A 24,116-nucleotide genomic window follows, 5' to 3' on the forward strand; every position below is an offset into this window, starting at 1 on the left:
GAAAAGGTGTTTTGGATGTTTTTTGCTTGTAAACTGTGCTTGATCTGTGCGTATTGCTCTCCTGATTCAGATAAGATGAGCAATATTATGGATACAGAATTTTAATTTGTTTCTTACAAACATGCGGCTTTTCGCTTTTAATTGCTGAACTGTAGAGGACTGGTGGATTGCTTGTGGATTATTGTGATGTTTTTCTCAGCTGCTTGGACTCTACTTCTGACAGAAGCACCAAGTCTACAAGCTGTATTTCTTCTGTTTATATGTGATTATCATCATACATTGTGGAATATTAGCTCAGAATATTAGTCTACAACAACCTAAATTGTCTATCATGCCATATAAGTGCATGATGTTTCACTTGAACTTATGTCATATTATGAAAGCAAAAATTCATTTCAAATGCCATTTCATGTTGATTTTGGTTTCATCGCTGCAGCATTTCACTGTCTGTGAGGAAAGAAAAGTGACTCAACACCTGGTTAGAGTACAAAGTAAGGTTACTTGTCTAAGAATGATGGTCACGTTTGATTCTTAAACTTACAACAGCTTTGAAATCTAGTGGCAGATTCTTAACATGACCTGAAAGCTCTGGTTAATTAACTGTGACGCTAATGATAAATCGAGCCGTGATTCATGGAGAGAGAAGAGGATAAGCTCTTGCTAGTGATGTCTTTGGCAGCATGCTCACATGTCTTGGATGAAGTTCACATGCGTCACAAAACACACTGATAAGCTAAATCAAGACTGCAGCATTTAATACGGACAGAAGACATGTCAGTTTATAAATGTTTGTGTGGAGGTTCACTCGAAGAACCAAATGTACCAAATTTTCTAAATAAACTCTCTCACAAATGCTTGACAAGCAAACACATTGTGTTGAATGTTTAAATGACTCATCCCAAAACAAGACCACTATGGACTTTATATTTGAACAGTTGAGGCCATGTAATGATTATAAATCTAGTTCTTTTGACAACAGAAACCACATCGTTTTGTTTTGTCACACTGTGTGGCAAATCCACAAAAAAACTTTAGCATGTGAAGATTCAACACAAAAGCTTGCATCATATGAATCAGTGTTATTATAGTATCATATTTTTATTAATGTTTTGAATTTGTTTTATTATTTTCTGCTTTTATTTATTCTGTTTTATTTTTTATTTTATTTTTTTAAGATTTTATCATTTCATTTCAGTTAAAGTTCATTTTATTTCAAGTTAAAAAAAAAAGTTTGGTTTTAGTTTAGTTTTTATGCTAATAAGGTCAGTTATGTCTCTAATCAGTGCTATTTTAGTATAATTAATACACTATTACAGTATTTATTAATATTTTGAATTAATATATTTTCATTTTAATTTTTTGTCATTTAGTTTTTGTTTTTAAACAAATATTTTGATTTAATTTTTATTAATTTTTATTTTAGTTTTATTCACAAGTAAGCAACTAACTGAGAGATGTAAGTTTTTAATATTTACTTTTTTAGTAAATAATATACAGAAGACAGAGTGTGGATTCACATATGAATATTGAATACTAAATTATTTTACACTAACGGTTATGCTACAGCATTCTTTTGTTTGCTGGTTATCTTTTTTAACTTGCGTTCAAATCAACTCTGAACCAAAAATCCTCTGTATTTTTCCCTTACAGGCTTCTCATCAAATGAGCAGCACTTCAGAGACTGTGCCCAGGCCTATAAATCTGGTCACAACACCAGCGGAGTCTACCACATTTACATCGGAGACATGACCGAGCCAACCAAGGTGTGGGATACATTCTTTCACAAGTATGAGGAATCAGTGTGATATATCTTGGCTGTGACATCCAGAATAAGTAACAGCACAAATGTAAGAGAGTGAGACTGAGATGTTTCATATCCTTCTGACAGGTCTTTTGTGATATGGTGACAAGCGGAGGTGGCTGGATGGTATTCCAGCGCAGAGCCAATGGAAATGTAAACTTCCAGAAAGGGTGGAAAGACTACAAACTGGTAGGTGGACATAAAGATTTAAACATTTACAATTGACTGTGCAGAACCTTAGCAACCACCATAAACCCCATAGCAACCATTCAGAATACCACAGCAACCACTCTAGCATTATATCAGTGTACAGACAAAAAGAACTTGATACATTTGTAGAAAATGAAGAAAATCCCTATTGATTGTGTTTAAAGAAATTGATGATATTATAGAAGGGTTTTTCTGCCTGTGCTGGGAAGACTTGATTAAAAGTTTGGCATTATTCTGATGACATAGACTCAAAAAGTGGCCAAAACAGGATGAAGCACGGCAGCTAAAATTGTATGTGACAGATTGGCGTCATTGGCAGTAGCTGAGCTGTTTGGTACATTCTGCTGATATTTTAAGTGCTTAAATATGCTGAAATGGATTGAAAATTGGCAGTTCTTGAAACTGCAGCAGTGAAAATCAATACTGCAATTTTCTACATTTTGTTAATCTTGCCAAATGTTATTGTGAGCCTTCCTTTCTATAAAAAGCTGAAAAGGATGAGTCTCTTTTCTGGGAAACATAAGACTGACAATGTACCTATTTATTTCAAGGAAACAAAACAGCTGTCTTCTGTCTAATGCTGTGTTTCATTCAAAGTTGGATATGGGATATCCCTGCTTGATATCTAATCATAAGGTGTTGTCCAGTAATAAGAAGATGACGTATAAAAAGGCAAAATGGCAGAAGAGATGATCATTTAACTTTGACTCATTGATGCATTTTTTTTTTTTTTTAAGTGTTTATAATTAACTATATACAAGCTTATGTTTGAAAATTTCCACTCAGGTTTCCTTCAAGTGCCGTTTTATAGCTTTCCCAAATAGGAAGTTTGAAATCCCGACTTTACAAGATGAATGGAATGCAGCATTGGTTTCATTATGTTTTTTTTTTTCTCAGGGATTTGGTGATCTTAGTGGAGAGCACTGGCTGGGTAATGAGGCTGTTCACCTGATCACCAGTCAAGCCCAGTACTCCCTCCGAGTGGAACTTAAGGACTGGGAGGAGAATGGCGCCTATGCTCTGTATGACAAATTCCAACTCGCCAGTGAAAAACAACAGTATAGGTATCACCTGTGATAACATAACAACCAACATTTATTTCAGTGAGAGATTTGATTATTTAATAAGGTTTGGCAACATTATCATAATCTTGCAATGTTTTTCTCTTTCTCCAGACTCTTGCTAGGGAGCTATAGCGGAACAGCGGGACAGCAAAGTAGCTTAGCATCAAACGGCACAGGCTTCAGCACTCGCGATGCTGACAACGACAAGTGTGTTTGCAAGTGTGCCCTCATGATGACCGGAGGTGAGCTGCTGGGGAAGTTGTGGCCTAATGGTTAGAGAGTTTGACATCTAATCCTAAGGTTGTGGGTTCGAGTCTCGGGCCAGCAAGACTGAGGTGCCCTTGAGCAAGGCACCGAATCCCCAACTGCTCACCGGGTGCCGCAGCATAAATGGCTGCCCACTGCCTTGGGTGTGTGTTCACTGCTGTGTGTGTGCACTTTGGATGGGTTAAATGCAGAGCACAAATTCTGAGTATGGGTCACCATACTTGGCTGTATGTCACGTCACTTTTTTTTTTCTTTACTGCACATCAGCTCATTCAAAAACAGTTATGAACAAAATTGTTCAAATGTTTAGATGTTGAGTAGTACTTAAATGAATAGTTCACTAAAAAATGTAAATTTGCTCAAATTTGACTCACCTTGGGGTTGTAAGATTTTTATATGAGTTTGTGTCTTCATCAGAACAGATTTAGGTGAGCATTTGGTGAGCAAGTGATATCATACTACATTTCTCCAGATCTGTTCTCAATGGTAAAGCATAGCTGGTGAAGCATAATTTTAATAATATTATTAATTAATAATACATTACCTCACATTGTATTAATAATACAATGTGAGGTAATAATAGGCTACACACTCACACATGCTTTTCTGAAATGTTAATTTTTTTGAAAAAAAAATTTTTAGTATAGACTTTAGTGAGTTGGTTCATTCAAACAGTTCATTTAAATGAAGTGATTAAAAATGTTTTGAAGTTTGATTCACCAATTCATTTGATTCCCCCTTTTTATGTTCTAATAGTGCAGTCAAGTCACCTTAATTTTATATAGCGCTTTATACAATACAGATTGTTTCAAAGCAGCTTCACAGTAATAAAGAGGAAAATAACAGGAATCATTGAAGCAAACTTCTTCAAATACGAGACTGTAAAGCAGCTCTGAGAAAGAAAATAGTGTCATTCTTCAGCTCAATCAGTTCAGTGTTGATTCAGTTCAGTTCAATGACTGTAAAGTTCATCAATTATCAAACAAAAGTTAATTTCAGTCATAAGCAGCTCTATAGAAGACAAGTGTCATTATTTAGCTCGAGGCACTTCAGTGTTAATTCAGTTAATTCAATAACAGTCGCAAAATTAATCATAAAACTAATTCATTTCAGCTGTAAAGCAGCTCTACAGAAGACAATAATGTCAGAAAAATTAGTTCTCACCTGATAGTATCAGTGCGATTTATCGCAATAATTTTGCAAGTTAATAAAATTCTCCTGTTCACACAGATATTTAATGTCCGTCAGTGAAGTTGCTTTTTGCATCTTTAATTGTCATTAATCCCATTGATAAAAACATCATCAGAACCGAACAAAGTCCATGATCTTAGATTATAAACAGTCTTGTCACATCCATGATCATTTGACATAAAATACTTGTTACATAAAGACTAATCTGATCATAGATAGGCACTCACCAGCACTTACTGATCTCAAGCCATCTACATTCATATCCTCTCAGTCACATTTCTTCACTTGTGGCCTGGATTTGAAGCCGAAACTGTCATGCAAAATCCCTCTGATCCTCTTCTAATCTAAGAAAACGCAAGCCCATCGCAGAATTATGTAAAACACGTCCAGAGTTCAGATGTGCGTTCAGCACTCGCTATGCAAACAATTTAATCTATGGCTGCACTCGACTGCAGATCCCACACCTCAGGGGTCCAAGATAAACAGCTTTTAATAGCATGCATTGCGATTGATTTTGAAAGTTGTTGGAGTTAATTACCGTCGAAATGGCTGGAGAACTTTAAGTGCCCTTTCTGTTTGCATTTCAAATGGTAATAAAAAGATGGAAAGATGGATCCATCTGTGCGGCCTGTCCAAACTAAACACGCATTGCGGGAGGTGATACTGATTTAATCAGGGTTAGACAGACGGTGTCCTGTCTGAGGAGTGAAAGTCTGGTTTTTATTGAAAAATCACAGTTTGCTTTGACAGGTCTTGCTGAGACATCGACCGCACAGTGGGAATAACATACCCTTTGAAACACTGACGGACTATGGAGAGAAAAATAAAAAGACACAATATAGAGGAGTGAGATGGATCAAGGGCTTTGATTGTTTTGAGGAGATGCAATTTTTAAGCCTGTCATTATTTGCTCACCCTCATTTCATTCCAAAACCAATATGACCTTCTTTATTTTGTGGTATGCTAAATAATTATTTTGTATAATCTTTTTTTTTTTTCATTCAGTAAAAGCGTGTTGTAACTAGAGTCTATCAAGTTCTAAAAAGGACAAAAAGCAGCATAAAAGTACTTTTAAGTTTTTATTTATTTCCAGTTCTGTATCTGTATCATCAGTATTTGATTTCAGTTAGTTGCCAAGGCAAAATGTATCATTTTAGTTTGATCTAATATTTTGTTTTTTGTTTTTTTTTTAATTAATAATGCTGCTCAAGGCCCAAATTAAACACCTGTGAGTGCTATACTGTTTATAAAACTGTTTCAAGTATTTATCTCAGTCTCTTTACATTTGTTATTCTCTCAGGCTGGTGGTTTGATGCTTGCGGTCTGTCCAACCTCAATGGAATCTACTACACTGTGGGTCACAATATCCGCAAGCTAAATGGCATTAAGTGGCATCACTTCCGAGGACCCAGCTATTCACTCCAGTCCACTTCCATGATGATCCGTCCAGCTGATTTCTGATGCCCCAAGCTTGTCATATTGATAATGACAGGACTTAAAGTGCTTGCTTTGGGACATAGAAGCAACAACGTGGAGAAAAATAAAGATGTCATTTAATGGATTGAACGGTGATGTTTTACTACAAAGAGCTGGAGTGGACAAAAGCGATCAGACTGTTTCATTACTACGCCACCATATTCTTTTTTACACATTTAAACGTGCTTCACCTTTACACCTACTTTTGTCTGAGTTCATGTGTGGCTTATAACCTGAAACTTTCTCAGCGATGGCCATGGCGACTCTCATGGTGTCAAAACATGGCAAAATTGAGGCATGATGTAATTCCAAAGGAAAACCTTTCGAACTTAATGAGTCTGATTCCGGAACTGTGCTGGATGTTCCAGAGGAATAACCTTAATTTCAAAGAGGTGCTATTTTGTAAAAGATAATAGCTGTTAACAATTTAGCGAGGCAGATGATTAGTTCCACTACCATTCAAAAACTTGAGGTCGGTAAGATTTTTAATGTTTTTGAAAGAAGTCTCTTATGGTCACAAAAGCTGCATTTATTAGATCAAAATACAGTAAAAACAGATTTATTGTGAAATATTATTATAATTTAAAATACCTGTTTGAATATACTATTTTAATATGTAATTTTGAAGCTGAATTTTCAGCATCATTACTCCAGTCTTCAGTGTCACACGTTCCTTCAGAAATCATTCTAAAAGGCTGATATGCTGCTCAAGAAACATGTTGAAAATTGTTGTGCTGCTTAAAATATTTGTGGAAATCATTACACATTTTTTTTCTTTCAGGATTCTTTGATGAATAGAACGATGAAAAGAACAGTATTTATTTGAAATAGAAATCTTTTATAGCATTATAAATGTCTTTACTGTCATCCTTGTTGAATTAAAGTGTTAATTTCTTGAAAAAAAATGTACTGACCCCAAAATTTTGAATGGTAGTGTTACTAGTGTAGCTTATTAGCAAGTCAGCTGGTTAGACTGAGACATTGTATAATGTTATGTATATTTTTAATAACTGGATATTTTTTATATTTTGCATCTCCTTCTTTTTTTAGTCCTTTTTTAGGCCTGAAATATACTCTTTACAAGTATGTCAATGCAAACACTTCTAACACCAATGTGTCATTTAATAAGACTAAATTCTATTTGTTTAATATGTCATTAGCATTGCCATAGGGGGCTATTGATCATGTTTATGGTCTTAACGTAGTAACATTTGAAAGTAAATCTTTCTGGGCAACTTAGAGTAGTTGAATTTGGCAAGTTTATAACTAGGTACTGAATGTAACTCTTTTCTGCACTCTTTTGTACATAAATTCCTTAAAGCAACTCGAAAGCACTGTGTTGCATTCGCCAACTTGCATAAAGTGTGTTTCTGGCCTTATAATTGTTGTACCCCTGAGATTTGTATGTATTGTATGCAAGAGAAAGATACTATATTTTGTTTACTAATGTTTCTAAATGTGTTCTATGTGACCTGTTGTTCCCATTTCAAGACTATATGTCATTTTTTAGGAGGATGCACTTTAAGGAGCAAAGTATGATGGTCATGTGGTTAGACAGCAGATACGCTGATAGGAACTGACTGTTCCTACAATTGTACAGTATGAACAATACTATTAGTTGCTGCTGTGGTATATGCATTAATACTTTATGACCATAAACCTTTCAACATGCATTATTACTTTCTGACCATGAACCCTTCATCACATATCATTACAGTTTGATAATAAACCCTACAGATCAGTTCTGGAGTCAAACTGGATACCAGCTTTTCAACAGGTTGAGGTTTATTTTACTATTGTGAACTAAAAGTTGAAGATGCCAAAGGCTTTCCTGTCTTCTTGTGGTTCAAGCTTCCTAGTTCATACAGTGTTTTTATTTAACTGAATTCCAACTTTCTGCCAAGAACAGCAGGAGCATATGGAAGATATTCCTTCTTGTTGATTCTTTATACACTTTGTAAAAATGTCAATTTGTCATATCAGATATTCCTTTTTTTGGGGGTGGGGGGGTGGGGGTTTAAGGAACTACATAAGCAATAAAGTGCTTCTTATATAGATATTTGTTGCAGTTTTGGTCACTGTGTCTTAATTGGTTTTACTGCAACATATTTCAATCTGTTAAGGTATATTATATTTATAGTATATTTATTTGATTAAATTATAATGATTGATCTTTAATAATCAAACTGCATATAAGTCTAATGCTAACAGGGAATGTTCTCATAACATTCTGGCAAGATTCTCTCAACGTTATGAACAAACTTTCTTCCAGCAGCCTAATGTTAATAGAACATTCATTCAAAGTTATCTGTTCTTTAATAATATTATCAAAAACGTCCGTACAAAAACATTACAAAACATTTTATTGCTGAAACATTTTAATTTGACATTCGTCTAACATTTTTTAAATGTTACTTGTTTGAGAATTTTCAGAGAACATTAAAAAGTAATGTTTTCATATGAAAATGGATCAAATGTTACATTAACATTAGCATAACCAAGAAGAAGAAGAAGAAGAAGAAGAAACATTTTTAAAATGTTTTAAAAACCTGGGACATTTTCAGAGAACATTCAGAGAAAACATTTTCATAATTTAATGTTTCGTAATGTTCTCATATTTTTGTTAGATGAGTATCTTGCGAGCTGAGGGGAAAAAAATATAAGAGACCGTTGCACTGTAAAAAAAGCTTTCAAAAAGAATTGGACACCGTAAACCAGTGGTAACCAACCTCATTCCTGGAGGCCCCCCAACACTGAACATTTTGCATCTCACCTTTGTCTGACACACCCATTTTAGGTCTTGAAGTCTCTACTAATGAGCTGATGATCTGAATCATGTCTGTTTGATTAAGGAGACACAAGACAAGGAAAACCTGTAGTGTTGGGGGGCCTCCAGGAACGTGGTTGGGAACCACTGCCATAAACCATATTACCCAGATAGCTGAAAAATGTTAGACTTTAGTTAACCTTGCAAACAGTATTCAAACACGTACGGTAGCAAACCTGGCTGTTGTTTTCATGAGAAGTTATTCTCTAGCGCCATCTGCTGAAGCATCTGCCACCTCAGAAATACTGCATGACCACTATAATGGATTATTCTAAATGTAATGAAATATTTAATTATATCTATAACAGTTTCAACAGTTTTACCAGGTCTGGTTGAAGAGTTCTGTAGGTTGCACATTCAGAGCAGTACTGTAGCAGTGTGAAGTGAAACTGGCTGTGTTCAAAACCCTCTTTGCTCTTTTATATCATTCACTCTCTCTTCTTCCTTTTCTCAGTTCTTCTCGACCTCACCCTCCTCCTCCGACCTCGATTCTGTTTTGTTGTTGTTGTTGTTTGGCTCTGCCCCTCCTGCTCTTGTTCTCTGGAAAAGCTAGAGGGAAATCTTGGTTATGATGTCTAAACAACAAAAACTTCTCTTAGGTTATTGCAGACGGTCACAGTTCATTTGAATCTGCCTAATATTTATCTTTAAAATTCATATATTTCACACGATACCAAAGTCCAAGATATTTAAACGACATATTCCGTAACGATGTTGAGACGGTCAGATTTCACCAGTAGGGGGCAGATGGGGACAGTGGTTTATTAGTAAGGGTGACATGACCAAATATTACCAGGCTCACAGTGGTGTTAAGAGGTAGGCCTATGCTTAATTTTGTCGAAATAAACTATATAAAGGATGCAAAAACATGCAAATATTAAAGATGGATATAATAGTAGTTAGGTTTTTAATCACAATTAATTGAGAGGGTGAACTTTAAATAATTTTGAGTGGATATTGAGCAGATATTGTCATTTTTGTTATATCCCTAAAGGTTTATGGAGGGATTATTGGGTCAGCTTATAAACTAAACGTCTAAAACTAAAAGTCTTAAACCAAAACTAAAAATCTAAATTTGAAACTTAAAGTCCAAGTCGAAAATTAATTTGGTATTTAGGATTGGGCATTTTCTATTTAGCAGATAGTCATTTTTGTTATATCCCTAAAGGCTTATGGAGGGATTATAAAGTCAGATTATAAACTAAAAGTCTAAAACTAAAAGTCTTAAACCAAAACTAAAAATCTAAATTTGAAACTTAATTAAAGTCCAAGTCGAAAATTAATTTGGTATTTAGGATTGGGCAATTCGTATTTAGGATTGGGCATTTTCTATTTAGGGTTGGGCATTCGGTCATTTTAAGACTTTTAGTTTTAGACTTTTAGTTTATAATGTGACCCAATTATCCCTCCATAAAGGCTGAACTACTAAGATGAAAAGCTGGCAGTTTATTAAGAAATATTCCAATATTTAGAAATAAAACAGGTTTGTTTATTTGTTTTTGTCTGGTTCGGGCGTGTTTCAAAACGTTTAACTGAGAATATACAGTTTTAATTCATTTCTTTTCTCCTGTATTCTCAGCATGACTTTACATCCCGATGGTCTTTTGAAATAGCCGTTTAAATAATAAAAGCTATTTCCTGATGGCATAATTTTCCAGGAAGTGACATCATTTTGGAGGGAAAACAACAGTGTAAACATAAGTGAGTATTAGCGATTGATTTGATGAGTCCTGTGAAGTTTTGTTGTGTTAGTTTTTTTGTTTCACTCTATTACATCCCATGTTGTTTGATAAAATTAAAAAAATCATGTTGATAGTTTCAAAATGAATTTAAAAATTTTATTTCTATTGTGCGTGTGCGTGTGCGTGTGTGTGTGTGTGTGTGTGTGTGTGTGTGTGTGTGTGTGTGTGTGTGTGTGTGTGTGTGTGTGATTAATAAAGCTTAACCAGAATGTATCATGATTTGATAATTTGCAGTATAGCACTTACACTGGACTTCAATGTAGCATACACTTGGATATACAAATGGTAACAATATGATGGGTTTGTGCAGCTCAAATATGTGTTTAAAGTGTCTATATGAATTCTTCCTTTTAAAATTGTGTTATTTGAGCTGTAGAGTTGACATGTTTATAATGGGGTTTGAAATATTTGCATGTAACTATGCATAGACAAGGTTTATAGTGATTTTTACCCTTTAGTACTGTGTTAGGCCTATATATGTTTTTTTTACTACACTTTTGATTTGGTGTGTATACAGAAACTATTCCATAAACTTTCATTTTAAATGCAATACTGTAAATGTGAATCTTGCTTGTTTGTTTACATACTGAGAAGCGAGTCAAATGATTTTCTGCCGTCAATAGAGCTTAACTGGTATAGACTGGGGAACATTTCCTTAACCTTAATTTAGTCAGGTAGCAACTAGTAGATGAATGTAGACACAATTCACCCAGGGCATCTTGTCACTGATGTGCCATTTGCAATTAACATGGAAAACTGTCTGCAATGTTGGCATGCTAAACACTTTTCCAAAACAGTGGTTGGTAATGCAGCTGTCCCGTCCCATCATTCTTAACGCAGGGGGTCTGTAAATGCATTCAGCTTTAGCTATTCTAGATTGATCGTAAACATTCTAGCTCAGGGGAGGCTGAGGATACTGAGACTATGCTGCTGTTTGGATCTATTTTTGTGTGGTTTAATGTATCATGGCTGCTTTGATGTTAGTCTGTTTTTATGCATTCATATGTCCATGCTGAAGCTTAATTTTGGAACTGGATAATGGAGTCTTTTATACTGTCTGCTTATGTGCATTCATTTTAGTATTAAATATATGATGTTGTATATATATTTTTATCTTGCTTGTGATGTAATATCAAGGCTATATAACAATAACACACACACAAACATTATAGAAAAAATACATACATATACATATGTTTTTTTATGTATATGCTTTAAAAAAAAGTTTAATTTTCACTTCAAATAATGCCATGGCATATCCTGTATAAATAGAATAGAAATAGAATGATGGTACAGTACTTTTTTTAGCCAGTGTATATTGGAAATGCTTGTGTACATGCCCAGTATGATACTGTAGTATTTTTTCTTATAAATGGATGGTAGTGACCTATCAGACTGTATGTCACTCCAGTCTGTCATCAATAACTTATTAGTGCTTCACTACTGTCAAACTGATTCATTAGGGTTCAATTATACATGAATGCCAGTATGAAAGTGTTGGATATCTCAGTGTTATTGCAATACATTTTTTGGCAATATCTATGTATAATTTCTTCAGATTTCTTCAGAACTGAATAGAAAATCTAAATTGTTTGCCAATGAATATATATGACGTGTTAGACTGAATAAATGGATGGTAGTATATAAAGCATGAATACCTTTGTTAACTGCAGTCAAAATGGGGCACGTGCATGCACATTTTCTATGTTTTTACATGGATCAGCATAATGGCTGTGTTTATATGAAACACTGTGTTCTTAGTAATGTTAATAACCTTGGCACATACTGTTTGATAATGAAAATAGCGCAATAGAGCACACACATAATTAAACATGATGAATTAAACACATGTTATGGATAGCATTTTTATTATTATTATTTCACACTGTGCTGTATTTTTCTAGTAGTGTCTGTGCGTTTTCTGAGGTAATACTAGACATGACTATTTATAAATTTACCATTTGTCCCCCTCACCTTTCATTACATGTTTCCAGTCTGCTGTCCAAGAGGTTATAAAGTAAATATATGCAGGGGCTATTACAAGCAAACTGATAAATCATTCAGATTATGCGGAGGCCTGTGTAGGGCGACTTGACAGACTCACAGTGTCATACAAACACAGATCCCACATGTCACACGCAGGTGAATCTCACATGTTCGATCAAAAGAGAGTATTATTTATTTTATTTTATTTTATTTTATTTTATTTTATTTTATTTTATTTTATTTTATTTTATTTTATTTTATATTTATTTTATTTTATTTTATGATATTTATTTATTTATTTATTTATTTGCAGAAAATGTAGCCTATTTTTAAGACAGCTATGTTTTTTGCATTGTGAAATTCTCATTACCTTACTAAAAAAAGTCATAGTCATTACTGTATTACTGTATGAGATTTATTTATTTATTTAATAATTTGCAATTACATGGCTATATATATATATATATATATATATATATATATATATATATATATATAAACTATACAGACATGTAAAAATAATAACTACTAAAAATGACAAAATCACACAGTAAAATTACTACAATTTTGACTTAAATTAAATGGAAAACAGAAAATATAAAAATAAAAACTGATTCAAATTATTCGTAAAAATAATATGCTATATGCTAATATGCTAAATATATGCTAAAATAATAATTCAAAGCCACATAATTGCAAATATTTTTTAGTTTTAGTATGGTAGTTTTACCATAGTACTACCAAGGTAATTTCTGGACCACTCTGGGGTCATAAGTGTGTACTTAATATTTTAAAAGGCACTTAAAAGAATAGCATGGTTTAATTAACCCTTTTTTCCTTTTTTTCCTTTCTTTTTTTGCATTGCATTGCATTGCATTATTATCATTGTACAATGGTACTCTTTGAATTTTTATTTTTTTATATTTTTTTCATGAAATCTAGTGAAACTAAAATCTGGCTTGTGAACTGGTAATATTTAATCCAATGCATTGGAAGTGTGGCAATAGCGTTTCCATCACATGGCTGTGCCATTAAACTGGATGTGATATTGATAATCTTCAGGAAAATGAAAATGACAAGTAAAATATAGCATGACATAAAATGTGGTAGGCCTATTTAAAAAAGACAAATTATTTGTTGCGTTTTCCCGCTTTTACTTTCCTAAAAATTGCTTTTGATCAGTACACTGTGACAGACCGCAGATTTTACAGAAGAGAATTTCTTTGGTATGGCTGCGAAAGGATAAATCTGTTGTGAAAAAGAAAAACGGCATACGTGATAATTTGTCAAATTTCATCAGACATATTCAGCAAAGCACAATCAGTGACTTCAGTCTGCATGCGGTCGGGGGTCTCAACACGTTTGCAATTCAGACCTGATTGCATCTATTGATATGAGAAAGAAAAGCAGGAAAGCAATAGACGGGGGGGATGGGGAGGCTAGAAGGAAAAATGGAGAGGGAGGGTTTATTTTAGAGCATGTGTGTCTTGAGCAGGTGCTGAGAGCGTCTGAGGACAGTTTGAGTATCTGATCTGAGTCATACACAGAAATGACTCACAAACCACACCAGTCCTCATCAACATACATAGAGAGAGAGAGAGAGAGAGAGAGAGAGAGAGAGAGAGAGACGTCTTGGTGTCTTTTAACATCTTTCGCAGTACCTGGTGACTATTATGTACGGTTTGTATTTCTGGTTTGTTCATTCAGACTCACTGAATGGCTAAATTAGGTGGTCCGTGTGGTAAAATGGCATCTACTTCTTGAGCGCTCTGAGAATGAAGTCTGTTTTAAGAATATAACTGAAATTACAAAAGCCAAGCCCTGCATAATCATGATATCAGATGGTAATCTTTATGTAATATTTAACACACACACACACAAAAAATAATAATAATTTAAGTGGTAAATAAAACACATAAATGTAGTACATTTTACGAGAAAATACTGTTTAGGTCTTTCTACTTTAAAATTTCATGTTTAAGTCAATGTGTTACTTGCTGTTTCTTTGTAATTAATTGTGAAATTTACTAGCAATTTAGAGTGAAAACTGTTTCTACAACTTATTATTATAATCTTTTTTTTTTTTTTTTTTTTTTTTTGGTATACTTCGGGAAAAAAAATACTTTTGATACACTTTTGATACACTTGAAAAGGTTTTAAATGAATCCAAATTTAGTTTTAGAATTAGAATTTTAAATATCTTTAAATTTAATTTAAATTAAATTCTATTTAAAATTTTAGTAACTCAAGTATAGTTTTTACCATGAAAGTAACAATAGAGGCTGGCATAGCATTAAAAATCAATACATATATCAGTATGTAGTTTTGGGGAAAAAAATACTTTAAATACGCACAATACTTTGCTAGAGAATGATTAGACATACAAATAAAGAATACTACCTTGGAGTACTCTATTAATAATAATAATAATAATTATTATTATTATTTATTTATTTATTTTATTCTTTTGCATTGTACCATGACCAAAAGTATATACTTTTTTTTTTTTTTTTTTTTTTTTGTGAAAATACAGTTACTGTAGCTTGTCAATTGATATATTCAGTTCATCTGTGTCATATGCAGAAAAGTAGAGTTGGCGCCTGAGAGAAAGATAAAGAAGGAATAAAAAGTAAGAAAAGAAATAATGTAATGCAGCTATTGTGGTGACAGCATGACAACTATGTCATACCAAAGCTACTGACAAAGCATGGTAAAAATATGTTGGTGAATATATATATAGTACAAGGGTACTTTGTGGGTCAGGTTGTCTATTAATAGAACAAAGACAGAAATACAAAGTGACTTCAGCTTATGTCATTCTAATATCATTGTTAGGTGGTAACCCACTATTATTAAAGTCCATTCATGTTTCCACAACAAGAAAATATAGTCCTACATTCATAACTTTATCCTGACAGGAAAGTCTTGTGATGAGTCCATGACCAAAAAAATGTGGTAATACCATGGTATTTTGTAAGCATGGGCTTACCATAATGTGTGAACATAAATAATGTTTCAAAACATAAGTATAAACTTTTTTTTAATACCATCTTCCATTTAATTGCAGACCTCCATATCCAGGCAATGACTCCGATTAGCTTCGTCAGGCTGCTGAACTTCCTGGTATCAATGACCTTTGTTACTGCAGAGCTAGCTGGTGCTACACATCATTTAGTATGAAATACTACAAAATCAACCATGTTTTTTTCTGGTTAGTATAAGCAGAGATAATTAGCGATACAGCTGTGTGCTAAAATGCAGGGTTGGCTTGTTTATGAGGACCAAACAAAGTGCGAGGACACTAATTGTCTCATCCAAGCTGGTTTCTAATGACACCCAAGCTGTCAAACCACTACAGTTGTGTGCGCTAAAGCTAGTAAACTACTGACTACTGTGCAGGGCTAACGTCATAGCCTAGCACAGTGTTGTTGATTAGCCCATTACTCATGGTCTGTTAATGAGACGAATGCACGAAAGAAGAAATTATTCTATATGCAGTTCAGTCTTTGCACTAATGCCCAACTAAGTTTAGACATGCATTCAGGTTATTATTGGAAAATTGTTGAGTTGAATGTCGGCTCATTGCATTTATTATAAAGCACATTTATTGTAATGTGTTTTTCGATGCTAATATCTTTATCATCTGGTGTTGTGTGAGTTGTATAAGTCTAGGACAATTGAATCTAAATAGAGTTCTCAGTTATGTTGCATTTAAATATGTAAATATGCAAAGATGCAAATGAGTTTGGAGTGGATTTGGTGAATTTTCATACGAATACATTGTTTGAATACAAATTCAGAACAGTTGATCATTTGGCCTTAGGAGAGTCTGATGAGAAATGTTTGAGTTCATAGTGAGACTTGGAAAAACTGAACACACATTTGATGTGATGTTGAAATCTCTTCTGAAACAGTAGACAGGGAAAAGTCTTGATTTGTTCTCCTATAATTTTATTTTTGAGATTAATGATTACAATATTAAAGCTACTGTATTATTGAGAGATCAATATATCTCCTTTGTTATTTTCTTCCTACAAAAGCCATTTATGTCTCCAAATGTGTTAAATATGAATTGTCTGAGGTTGTGAATGTCTTTTACAAATACATTAGGAGATGCTACACTGGCCAGTCAGTGAAAATTTTTAATAAGCATTAATGTGAGTGTGTTGAGCTGCATTGTGAGCTGGTAAGTGCATCCAGCTGGTAGTGTTAGCGGTGATATAAGTGACGGTTTCTTTCCTCGATACACTCCTCCATATGTGAGTCACCGAAAGCCAGAGGAAGCAGGAAGAGACGAGAATAACATCCAAAATGACAGTCGCTTTATTTTTGTCCCCAAAGATTCAGGGATCTTATGTGGGAGCTAAAAACAATCAAGCCATTTAAGAGGTGGATATATATTTAACATGCACAGATTTCGGATCATCCTTGAGCAATTAAGGTAGCATCACTTTGAGTTATCTAGAGCAGGATTCACTTGGTTTTACATTACATTTTTACAATTTTACAAATGGTGACCCGAGTGGCAAAGTAAATAGGGATATCTTTAGAAATTAGACATTGAAATGTATTGTTATTACTATGCATAGTTATTATAATAACTGAGGCTGAATAAGAAAAATTGCTTTACATTTTATTACCGTATTTAAATTTAGCATTTTTGTGTGTGACCTTATCGGTTCAGCAGTTTTGACATTATAATGTCATATAATGCAGTGCAGACTTATTCTTAGCTGGGTTTGCATTACATTTTAAAATTGGTGACCAAACAAAGTACCAACACTGTTGTACAAATGTAAGCAAAAAACGTCAGACATTTAAAATCTATTAATGTTACCATGAATTATGCAAAATGTTAATCATGACCAAGGCTGCATAAGAAAATTGTCAATTCTGGCTTGTAGATGTCTCTCCAGTATCGATTTTAGAAACATTATTTGTCTTTTAAATGTTAACATTGCAGCACTCTGCCTGGAAAATATTGCAGAGTTTGATTGAACGCGCAGCAAATAACATAAAAAATATGGGAAATATTATATGGGTAGTTACATTTTATTATTTTAATTTATCATAGCTGTACGTGACCTTATCAGAACAGGTCTGCAGCCCATTTTTTTTTAGGTTGGCAGCAGTTATGAACCATTGCTTTACGCGTTATCTCTATAGTAACCTAGTTACTTAATGGTTAGCCTTATGAAAATGTCTAGCAGATTAATACTCTAATAATCCTATTCACCATTTTATCAGCAATGTTGTATAAATGAAACAGAGGGGATGTGCAAATCCAAGGCTCATCCTAAGTTTTTCTTCAGCACGACTCCTGCTTAAAATAGCTTGGCTTGCGCTTTGAGAACAGGCCTGTGTATCAATCAACAGAAGCGCGCACATGCACAATTCAACACCCAGTCTGCAAAAATAGATCATCACACTGAGTTCTGGCACGTTGTACAAAAACATGCCATGGCAGTGGAGAAGAGCATGCATTTGTAGTCGTTTCATCAGGATCTATAGGCGTCCTTAAGCGGTTTTATGGTATGGTGAGATCATGGGTGCATCTAAAACAAGAGATGCAGTCAGTAAAGTTTTTTGCATGGTTGCACGGTTAGACAGAAGTGTTTTTGGTTGGTCATACCATGGCCACCTGTTATTCCACTGGAGAAATTCCATTAGCATGTTTTGGGTCACAGTGGACACCATGTGCATCCAGAGGAATGTAACACCGCCCACTTCAGTAGACACTTCCTCTTTCCATTTATATAAAAGACCCTGGTGACCAACAGCAGCATCCAAACAGATTACAAACCTTGAGATTTGAACCTCACCAACAAAGAAAACACAATAAGAGCCATGAGTACAGCTGCCATCCAGCAAAACCGGCCTTTTAGCAGAGCCGTCAGAAAGATCAGGGTGGCTTCGACGGTGAACAGCCTCGCCAAAAGCTGGCAAAGCTGGGCAAACAAACACACCGACAAGCAAGACATGATCCCGAGCGGATGGATGCCCGACACCATCCTTGAGGACACAAAAGAAAAGCTTAAGGAGAAGAATGAGATGAAACTCTTGGTTACTCCTCGTGTGGTTTCGGTGAATGGTGAAGATGGTGCGGACGACCAGATCAAGACGGTGACTGTGACTAAAGCCATCACACCAAAATGTAACGAATACGGAAAAGACCTAGTGAACATCATCAAGGAGAAGATCAACACCAATCAGCTAACATCAGAGGATACCAAAAACTTTCTTGGCAATGAATCTCCCACCAGGAGACGCTATTGTGGAGGGAAAGCTGGAACTTTGGCGAAGGTGCTGGGATCCGGAAGTAGCAGTTCAGATGCTGAGGACAGTGGTCTTGGGGAGGAAGCATCTCTGAGCGACAACAGCGATCAGAATGAGAGTAAACCAAAGAAACATGCCAACAGACAAAAGGTGTGATTATCTGTTCAATTTAAGCTATGTTCTGGAAGTTTCTGTTTGTACTGAGTGCACATAGCCACGCTTATTAGTAAAAGCTATTTTCACTCCGCCCACAATTGCTTAAATATTATAGCTTTAGATTAAATTGTGTATTACTTTTGTTCACACTTTTTGTGAATATCATCTAAGGATATTATCACTTAGTGTGAACAACATGTATTTTAGTTCACCACAACAAATAATTTAATGTAATGTTATTCAGAACAGAACAAAAATTAAAATATAAGTTTAAAACAAACATTAATTATAGTGCCATATAATAATATATATATATATTATAAATGGCAAGCGAAACAAATTTAAAGCAAAACTGATACTAGTGGTGTGTGGCAAATACACTATAAAAATTAACTTGTGCATGTTTGTGTGTTTGACGTTAAATGCATTATATAAGCTGCTTTGGAATATAATTCATAGCACATTTCAGATGACAAAAAATCTGCGACATATTCCGGAGAATACAGTACCTTTTTTAAACTAGCGTAAATAGTCACTGTCATTTATTTTGTTATCTTGGATGAAATTCGGTTGTCGCTCCTTTTGTGAGAGAATCTCGGTCTGTTCACATTGAATTCAGTTGTTATGGGAGTGAAAACACATTCACAGTCTAACTGTATCGTCACGGCAGCATAATGTTCCATCATAAACTCAATGGAATATATGTAAATAAAAACAGTGATGGATCATTTTCATCTGACCTTCAAAAAGCAGCATGCTCACCCTCAACTTGATGAGTGAGATCCATCACAGCTGTGTCACTGTGGTATTTGTATATCACCAGCTTTCATTTCACACGACGCTTTAGCACGGGTTCAGATGGCGCCCATGTGAAATTAGTGCCCCTTGAAGACATCCTGAGAAATATTTAACAGTAATGCTCAGGCATATCGGACAGACAGTAGTGTAATTTGACTGTCTGGTGACAAGCCTGGCTGTCTACACCTTAAACAAGATCTGAATAATATATTATTGTAAAAAAAAATATGTTTTAAAGTCAACATTAAATCCAAATTTAAAGTATTTACTTTTGCTAATAGACATTCCTAATCTTATTGTGCATGTTAATTTAAAGAAAAATGTTTGTCTTTAAAGTGAATTATTATTCTTATTCTTATTATTCTTACTATTTATTTTTATTATTATTATCATTATTAATACTACCACTAATAATGATTTAATAATAATAAATAACCTCTGAAATCTTTTGCAGATGATGTCACCCTGTCTCTTAATGAGTAATGGTTGTTTTTTGGGCGTAACATGCAATAAACCAATCCGAGTTTCATCTCCCATCCCCCTTAAAAGCCAGTTGCGCTCGCGCCATGGCGGGTTCGCTATTTACATGGCGGAATATAATTTAAAATTTTTAAAAATGTTTGTTTGCTGCTGCGCATCCCTGTGTGTGTAATAAGCAATGTGTACGCGCATTGTGCACCTGCCTATAGGCGCATATTACTAACGCGCTCTTGAAATAACAAAGAAAAAATATTGCGCCAGACTTTAGACCAGGTTTGAGTTGGTCTGTGGTGCAGTTTATTTTCAGTTCCTCAAAATAGCACCGCGCCAACAATGCGCCTGAACACAGCACGCATTTTTGACCAGCATTCCCATGGGCGAACAAATGGGCACAAATGTATTTGTTATTTAAACAACGTGGCGCAGGATGGGAAAATGGGAACTGCATCGGGCTGAAACTAACAAAAACACTTGAGCCGCGTCTCGCGCCGCATTGCGCCGGGTGTATGATAGGGCCCTAATTCTTTAAAACATACACTTTGTGATGTGAATATGTGGTCCTGAATAACACATGAATCTTGTCCTCTCAGATTAAAATAACCACGACGAATGACTTGAGGAGCAAGTGGCAGCGGTTCGCTGAAGACCACATTGAAGGCCAGAAGCTCAACCCTTTCAGTGAAGAGTTTGACTATGAACATGCCATGGCTATTCGACTCCAAAAGGGCGACGCGGGATACGGACAGCCCAAAGAGGGATCCAAAACAGCCCAACGCGCCGATCGGGCTCAAAAACATATCCACCGTGAGATGGAGGAGATGTGTTTTATCATACGCAGCATGGGCCAGCGGGATAAAGAGGGACATATCTATGTCACCTTCGGCCGCCTGTTTGACCGCTACGTTAAGATCTCTGATAAAGTTGTGGGAATTTTGTTGCGCTGTCGCAAACACAAGATGGTGGACTTTGAGGGCGAGATGCTCTGGAAGGGCCAGGATGATGACATTATAATCACATTACTAGAATAATGTGCCAGAAAGTTGCTAATGCTGCATTCAAGTCCTCTTGGGAAGACTGAATTTACGAGTTGACAAGTTTTATGTAAGTTTTATAGTAATTATGATCTCAGGTGCGATCAAGTCACTTTAGTCGGAACAAGATGGCGATTTAACTTTTCTACATAAAATTCATTGATTTTTTTTTTTTACTCTACATCTACAAAATGATGAATAAAGAAAGTGCATCGTGTTTTTGCTTTTTTCTGTTTTTATTCAATTTATGAAGGTGATGGAATAATTATATATTCTATGGTAATTATACAATAACATAATATTTTGTATAATGTAGCTTATGTAGTTTAATTGTACATGACAAAAAAAAAACATTTTATTAATTTCAAATTTACTGTCAATACAGACGCTACATATCTAAAGTCTTTGGCTGCATCCATTGCATCCGATGTGTTTTTCTCACTTTGACACGCTCCAAATTCAGAGTTTCCCACTCGTAATAACGACTCGTAAATACGATTTATACCGACATGACTTGAATGCACCATAAGTTGCAGTGTTAAAAAGTAACTAACTTATTTCTTGAACTTAATTTTTCACAGTATCTCAGCTGTTTTCAAAATACTGTTGTTTTTGCACTAAAAACATACTTTTCCCAACAACTATTATGGTTTTTCACTTTTTCAACTTTAGTTAGTCTGTAATGTTGCTGTTTGAGCATAAAAAAGATCTGCAAAGTTACAAAGCTCAAAGTCTACTTCAAAAGAAGATGTTTTATTTAACAGAAATCACTTTTCAAAAACTACAACGAATGACTCGTTTGGACTACAACGCATATTTTCCAGGATTTGTGATGTCACAAAGATTGACGAATGGAATGAGACCTGGTTGAGCTGCACTAGAGAAGACACAAGAGTGTTATCACTATGTCCAAGACGCACTAGTTTTCCCAAGGCAGATGAGCTTAGAGTGGTTACAATCATCCAGGTTTAAATTGTGCTCAAATTGATTTGATTTTGATGCAATATTTACATTGAAGCTCACAGTAGGTGGCTATGGTAAGGGGAATGACATTTCCCGACCAGGCGCCGAGTGCTGCCAATCACAACACAGACTGGACCAGCTAACCAATCACAGCGCATTTTGTATTTCAGAAGGCAGGCCTTCATTTGATACAGGAACTATTCCAGCCATTCATGCAAGACTGGGGAGAGAGGTGTTGTAATAATGTAAAATATGTGAAAAATAATGTGTTTTTCGAACAACCTAGTATGAGAGCCTGTTCTAGTACACCCCCAAAATAAAATCAAGACCTTGTAAAAGAGCATAATAGGACCCCTTAAAGTTAGGTTCTAGATATTTAGTTTCAAATTAGCCCTCTATTTATACTTTTTTTTCTAGCAGAATGAAATGTTAGACCCTTGAGAACATTTCAGAAAACTGCTGAACTTTCTGAGATGAACACATGCTCTTCTGTGTCCATTCTGGTGCATGACATGTTCTGAAAGCGGATTTCGTTTTAGTAGTGAGGAGCTTCATATTTGAGATGGTAAAAGGGCGACTCCTCGCTCACAGTTTACACAAGGGAATATATGGATCTCGTGTTTGTCTCCTCACACATCAAACACCAGGCATCCTCTGAATGCTTTGCACACCAGCTTTGATGTCTAGACATGTTTTGGAAATCATCTCATGTTTCATGCTTGTAATTCAATGACAAATCAACTTGGTCTTGTGAGAATATAGGGATGATATAGGTCTGTTTTCTTTTTCTTTTTTTTTTTTCTTTTTTTTTTTGCTTTAGTTCATCTGAACATTTTGTTAATTTGCGTCTACTTTAAGACATTTGCTGTTGTTTTATTGTTCAATGTTTGTGGCCTCTTTCAAAATGAAAGCATGATAACCTTCTTACAGAAGGATTTGTTGTAAATAAAACAATTTATTTATTTGATGTGGAATTATTTTCCTGTCAGTAAATGATGAAATAAAACCACTTTTGTGTTACATAAAAAAAAATAAACGTTGTCATAATGAGAGGATCTTACTTTTTTGCATAATTATCCATCAATTATTTGATCATTTTTATTAGTAGTAATATTAATATAACAGTGACAGTTATATAATTGTAATATTAAATATGACAGTTATATAATTGTAATATTATTGTATTATAATTTCTAAAAAAGTATTAATAATATAACATTACATTCTATTAATACTATATATGTTACATGGTATATATTAATAATACTTTTTAGAAATTATATAATATTTGTATTTATTAAAATTGATTTATAATTGTGTGTGTGTGTGTGTGTGTGTGTGTATATATATATATATCTATATATATATATATATATATATATATATATATACTGTATATATATTAGACTAATAAATACATTTATATATATATATATATATATATTATATATATATATATTATACATAATAAAAAAGATAATTATTATTGTTGTTTTTTTATGCAAGAAGCTATATTCTAAAATGTATGTGGGTGTGATGCATATGATGTGTATAAAAGCAATCTTTATTCTTTGTAGTTACATCAAACAGGGACAAAATTATTCAGGACAGTGGTTACACACACACACACACACACACACACACACACAATAATAAAACAGCCATATCCCCCAAATACCAACATCCAGCTCAATTCCCAAATCAAGAGTGCTTGATCTAATTTTCCTTGCTCTAACTCTTTAAAAGCCATTTCATCTCCTGATAAAGACTTGAGTGCAGCAGACAGACAGGCTAACTATAACACTCAATATCTGATTCTCTTTGCCGTGCACAATAAGCTTAACGTTA

The 24,116-nt window shown here is 34.4% G+C and overlaps 1 protein-coding gene and 1 pseudogene across 1 annotated transcript; both read left to right on the forward strand.

The window, feature by feature from the left end:
- LOC109045476 overlaps positions 1 to 6,574 on the forward strand; it is a 35,416-nt pseudogene extending 28,842 nt beyond the window's left edge.
- A 10,081-nt stretch (positions 6,575 to 16,655) lies between these two features.
- Positions 16,656 to 21,946, forward strand: LOC109073607 (actin-binding Rho-activating protein-like). The gene is made up of 2 exons (XM_019089701.2): positions 16,656 to 18,990; positions 20,865 to 21,946. The coding sequence occupies exons 1-2, from the start codon at positions 18,412 to 18,414 to the stop codon at positions 21,300 to 21,302; spliced, it is 1,017 nt and encodes a 338-aa protein (XP_018945246.1). The 5' UTR covers positions 16,656 to 18,411; the 3' UTR covers positions 21,303 to 21,946.
- The last annotated feature ends 2,170 nt before the right edge of the window (positions 21,947 to 24,116 follow it).

Source organism: Cyprinus carpio, chromosome A6, assembly GCF_018340385.1.
Source record: "Cyprinus carpio isolate SPL01 chromosome A6, ASM1834038v1, whole genome shotgun sequence".
Lineage (NCBI taxonomy): Eukaryota > Metazoa > Chordata > Actinopteri > Cypriniformes > Cyprinidae > Cyprinus > Cyprinus carpio.

Bases quoted from the DNA above. Each gene is read 5' to 3' on its own strand.
- LOC109073607 (XM_019089701.2), top strand. From the start codon at position 18,412: ATGAGTACAGCTGCCATCCAGCAAAACCGGCCTTTTAGCAGAGCCGTC. The intron at 18,991-20,864 runs GTGTGATTATCT...TTGTCCTCTCAG, and splicing joins AACATGCCAACAGACAAAAG to ATTAAAATAACCACGACGAA.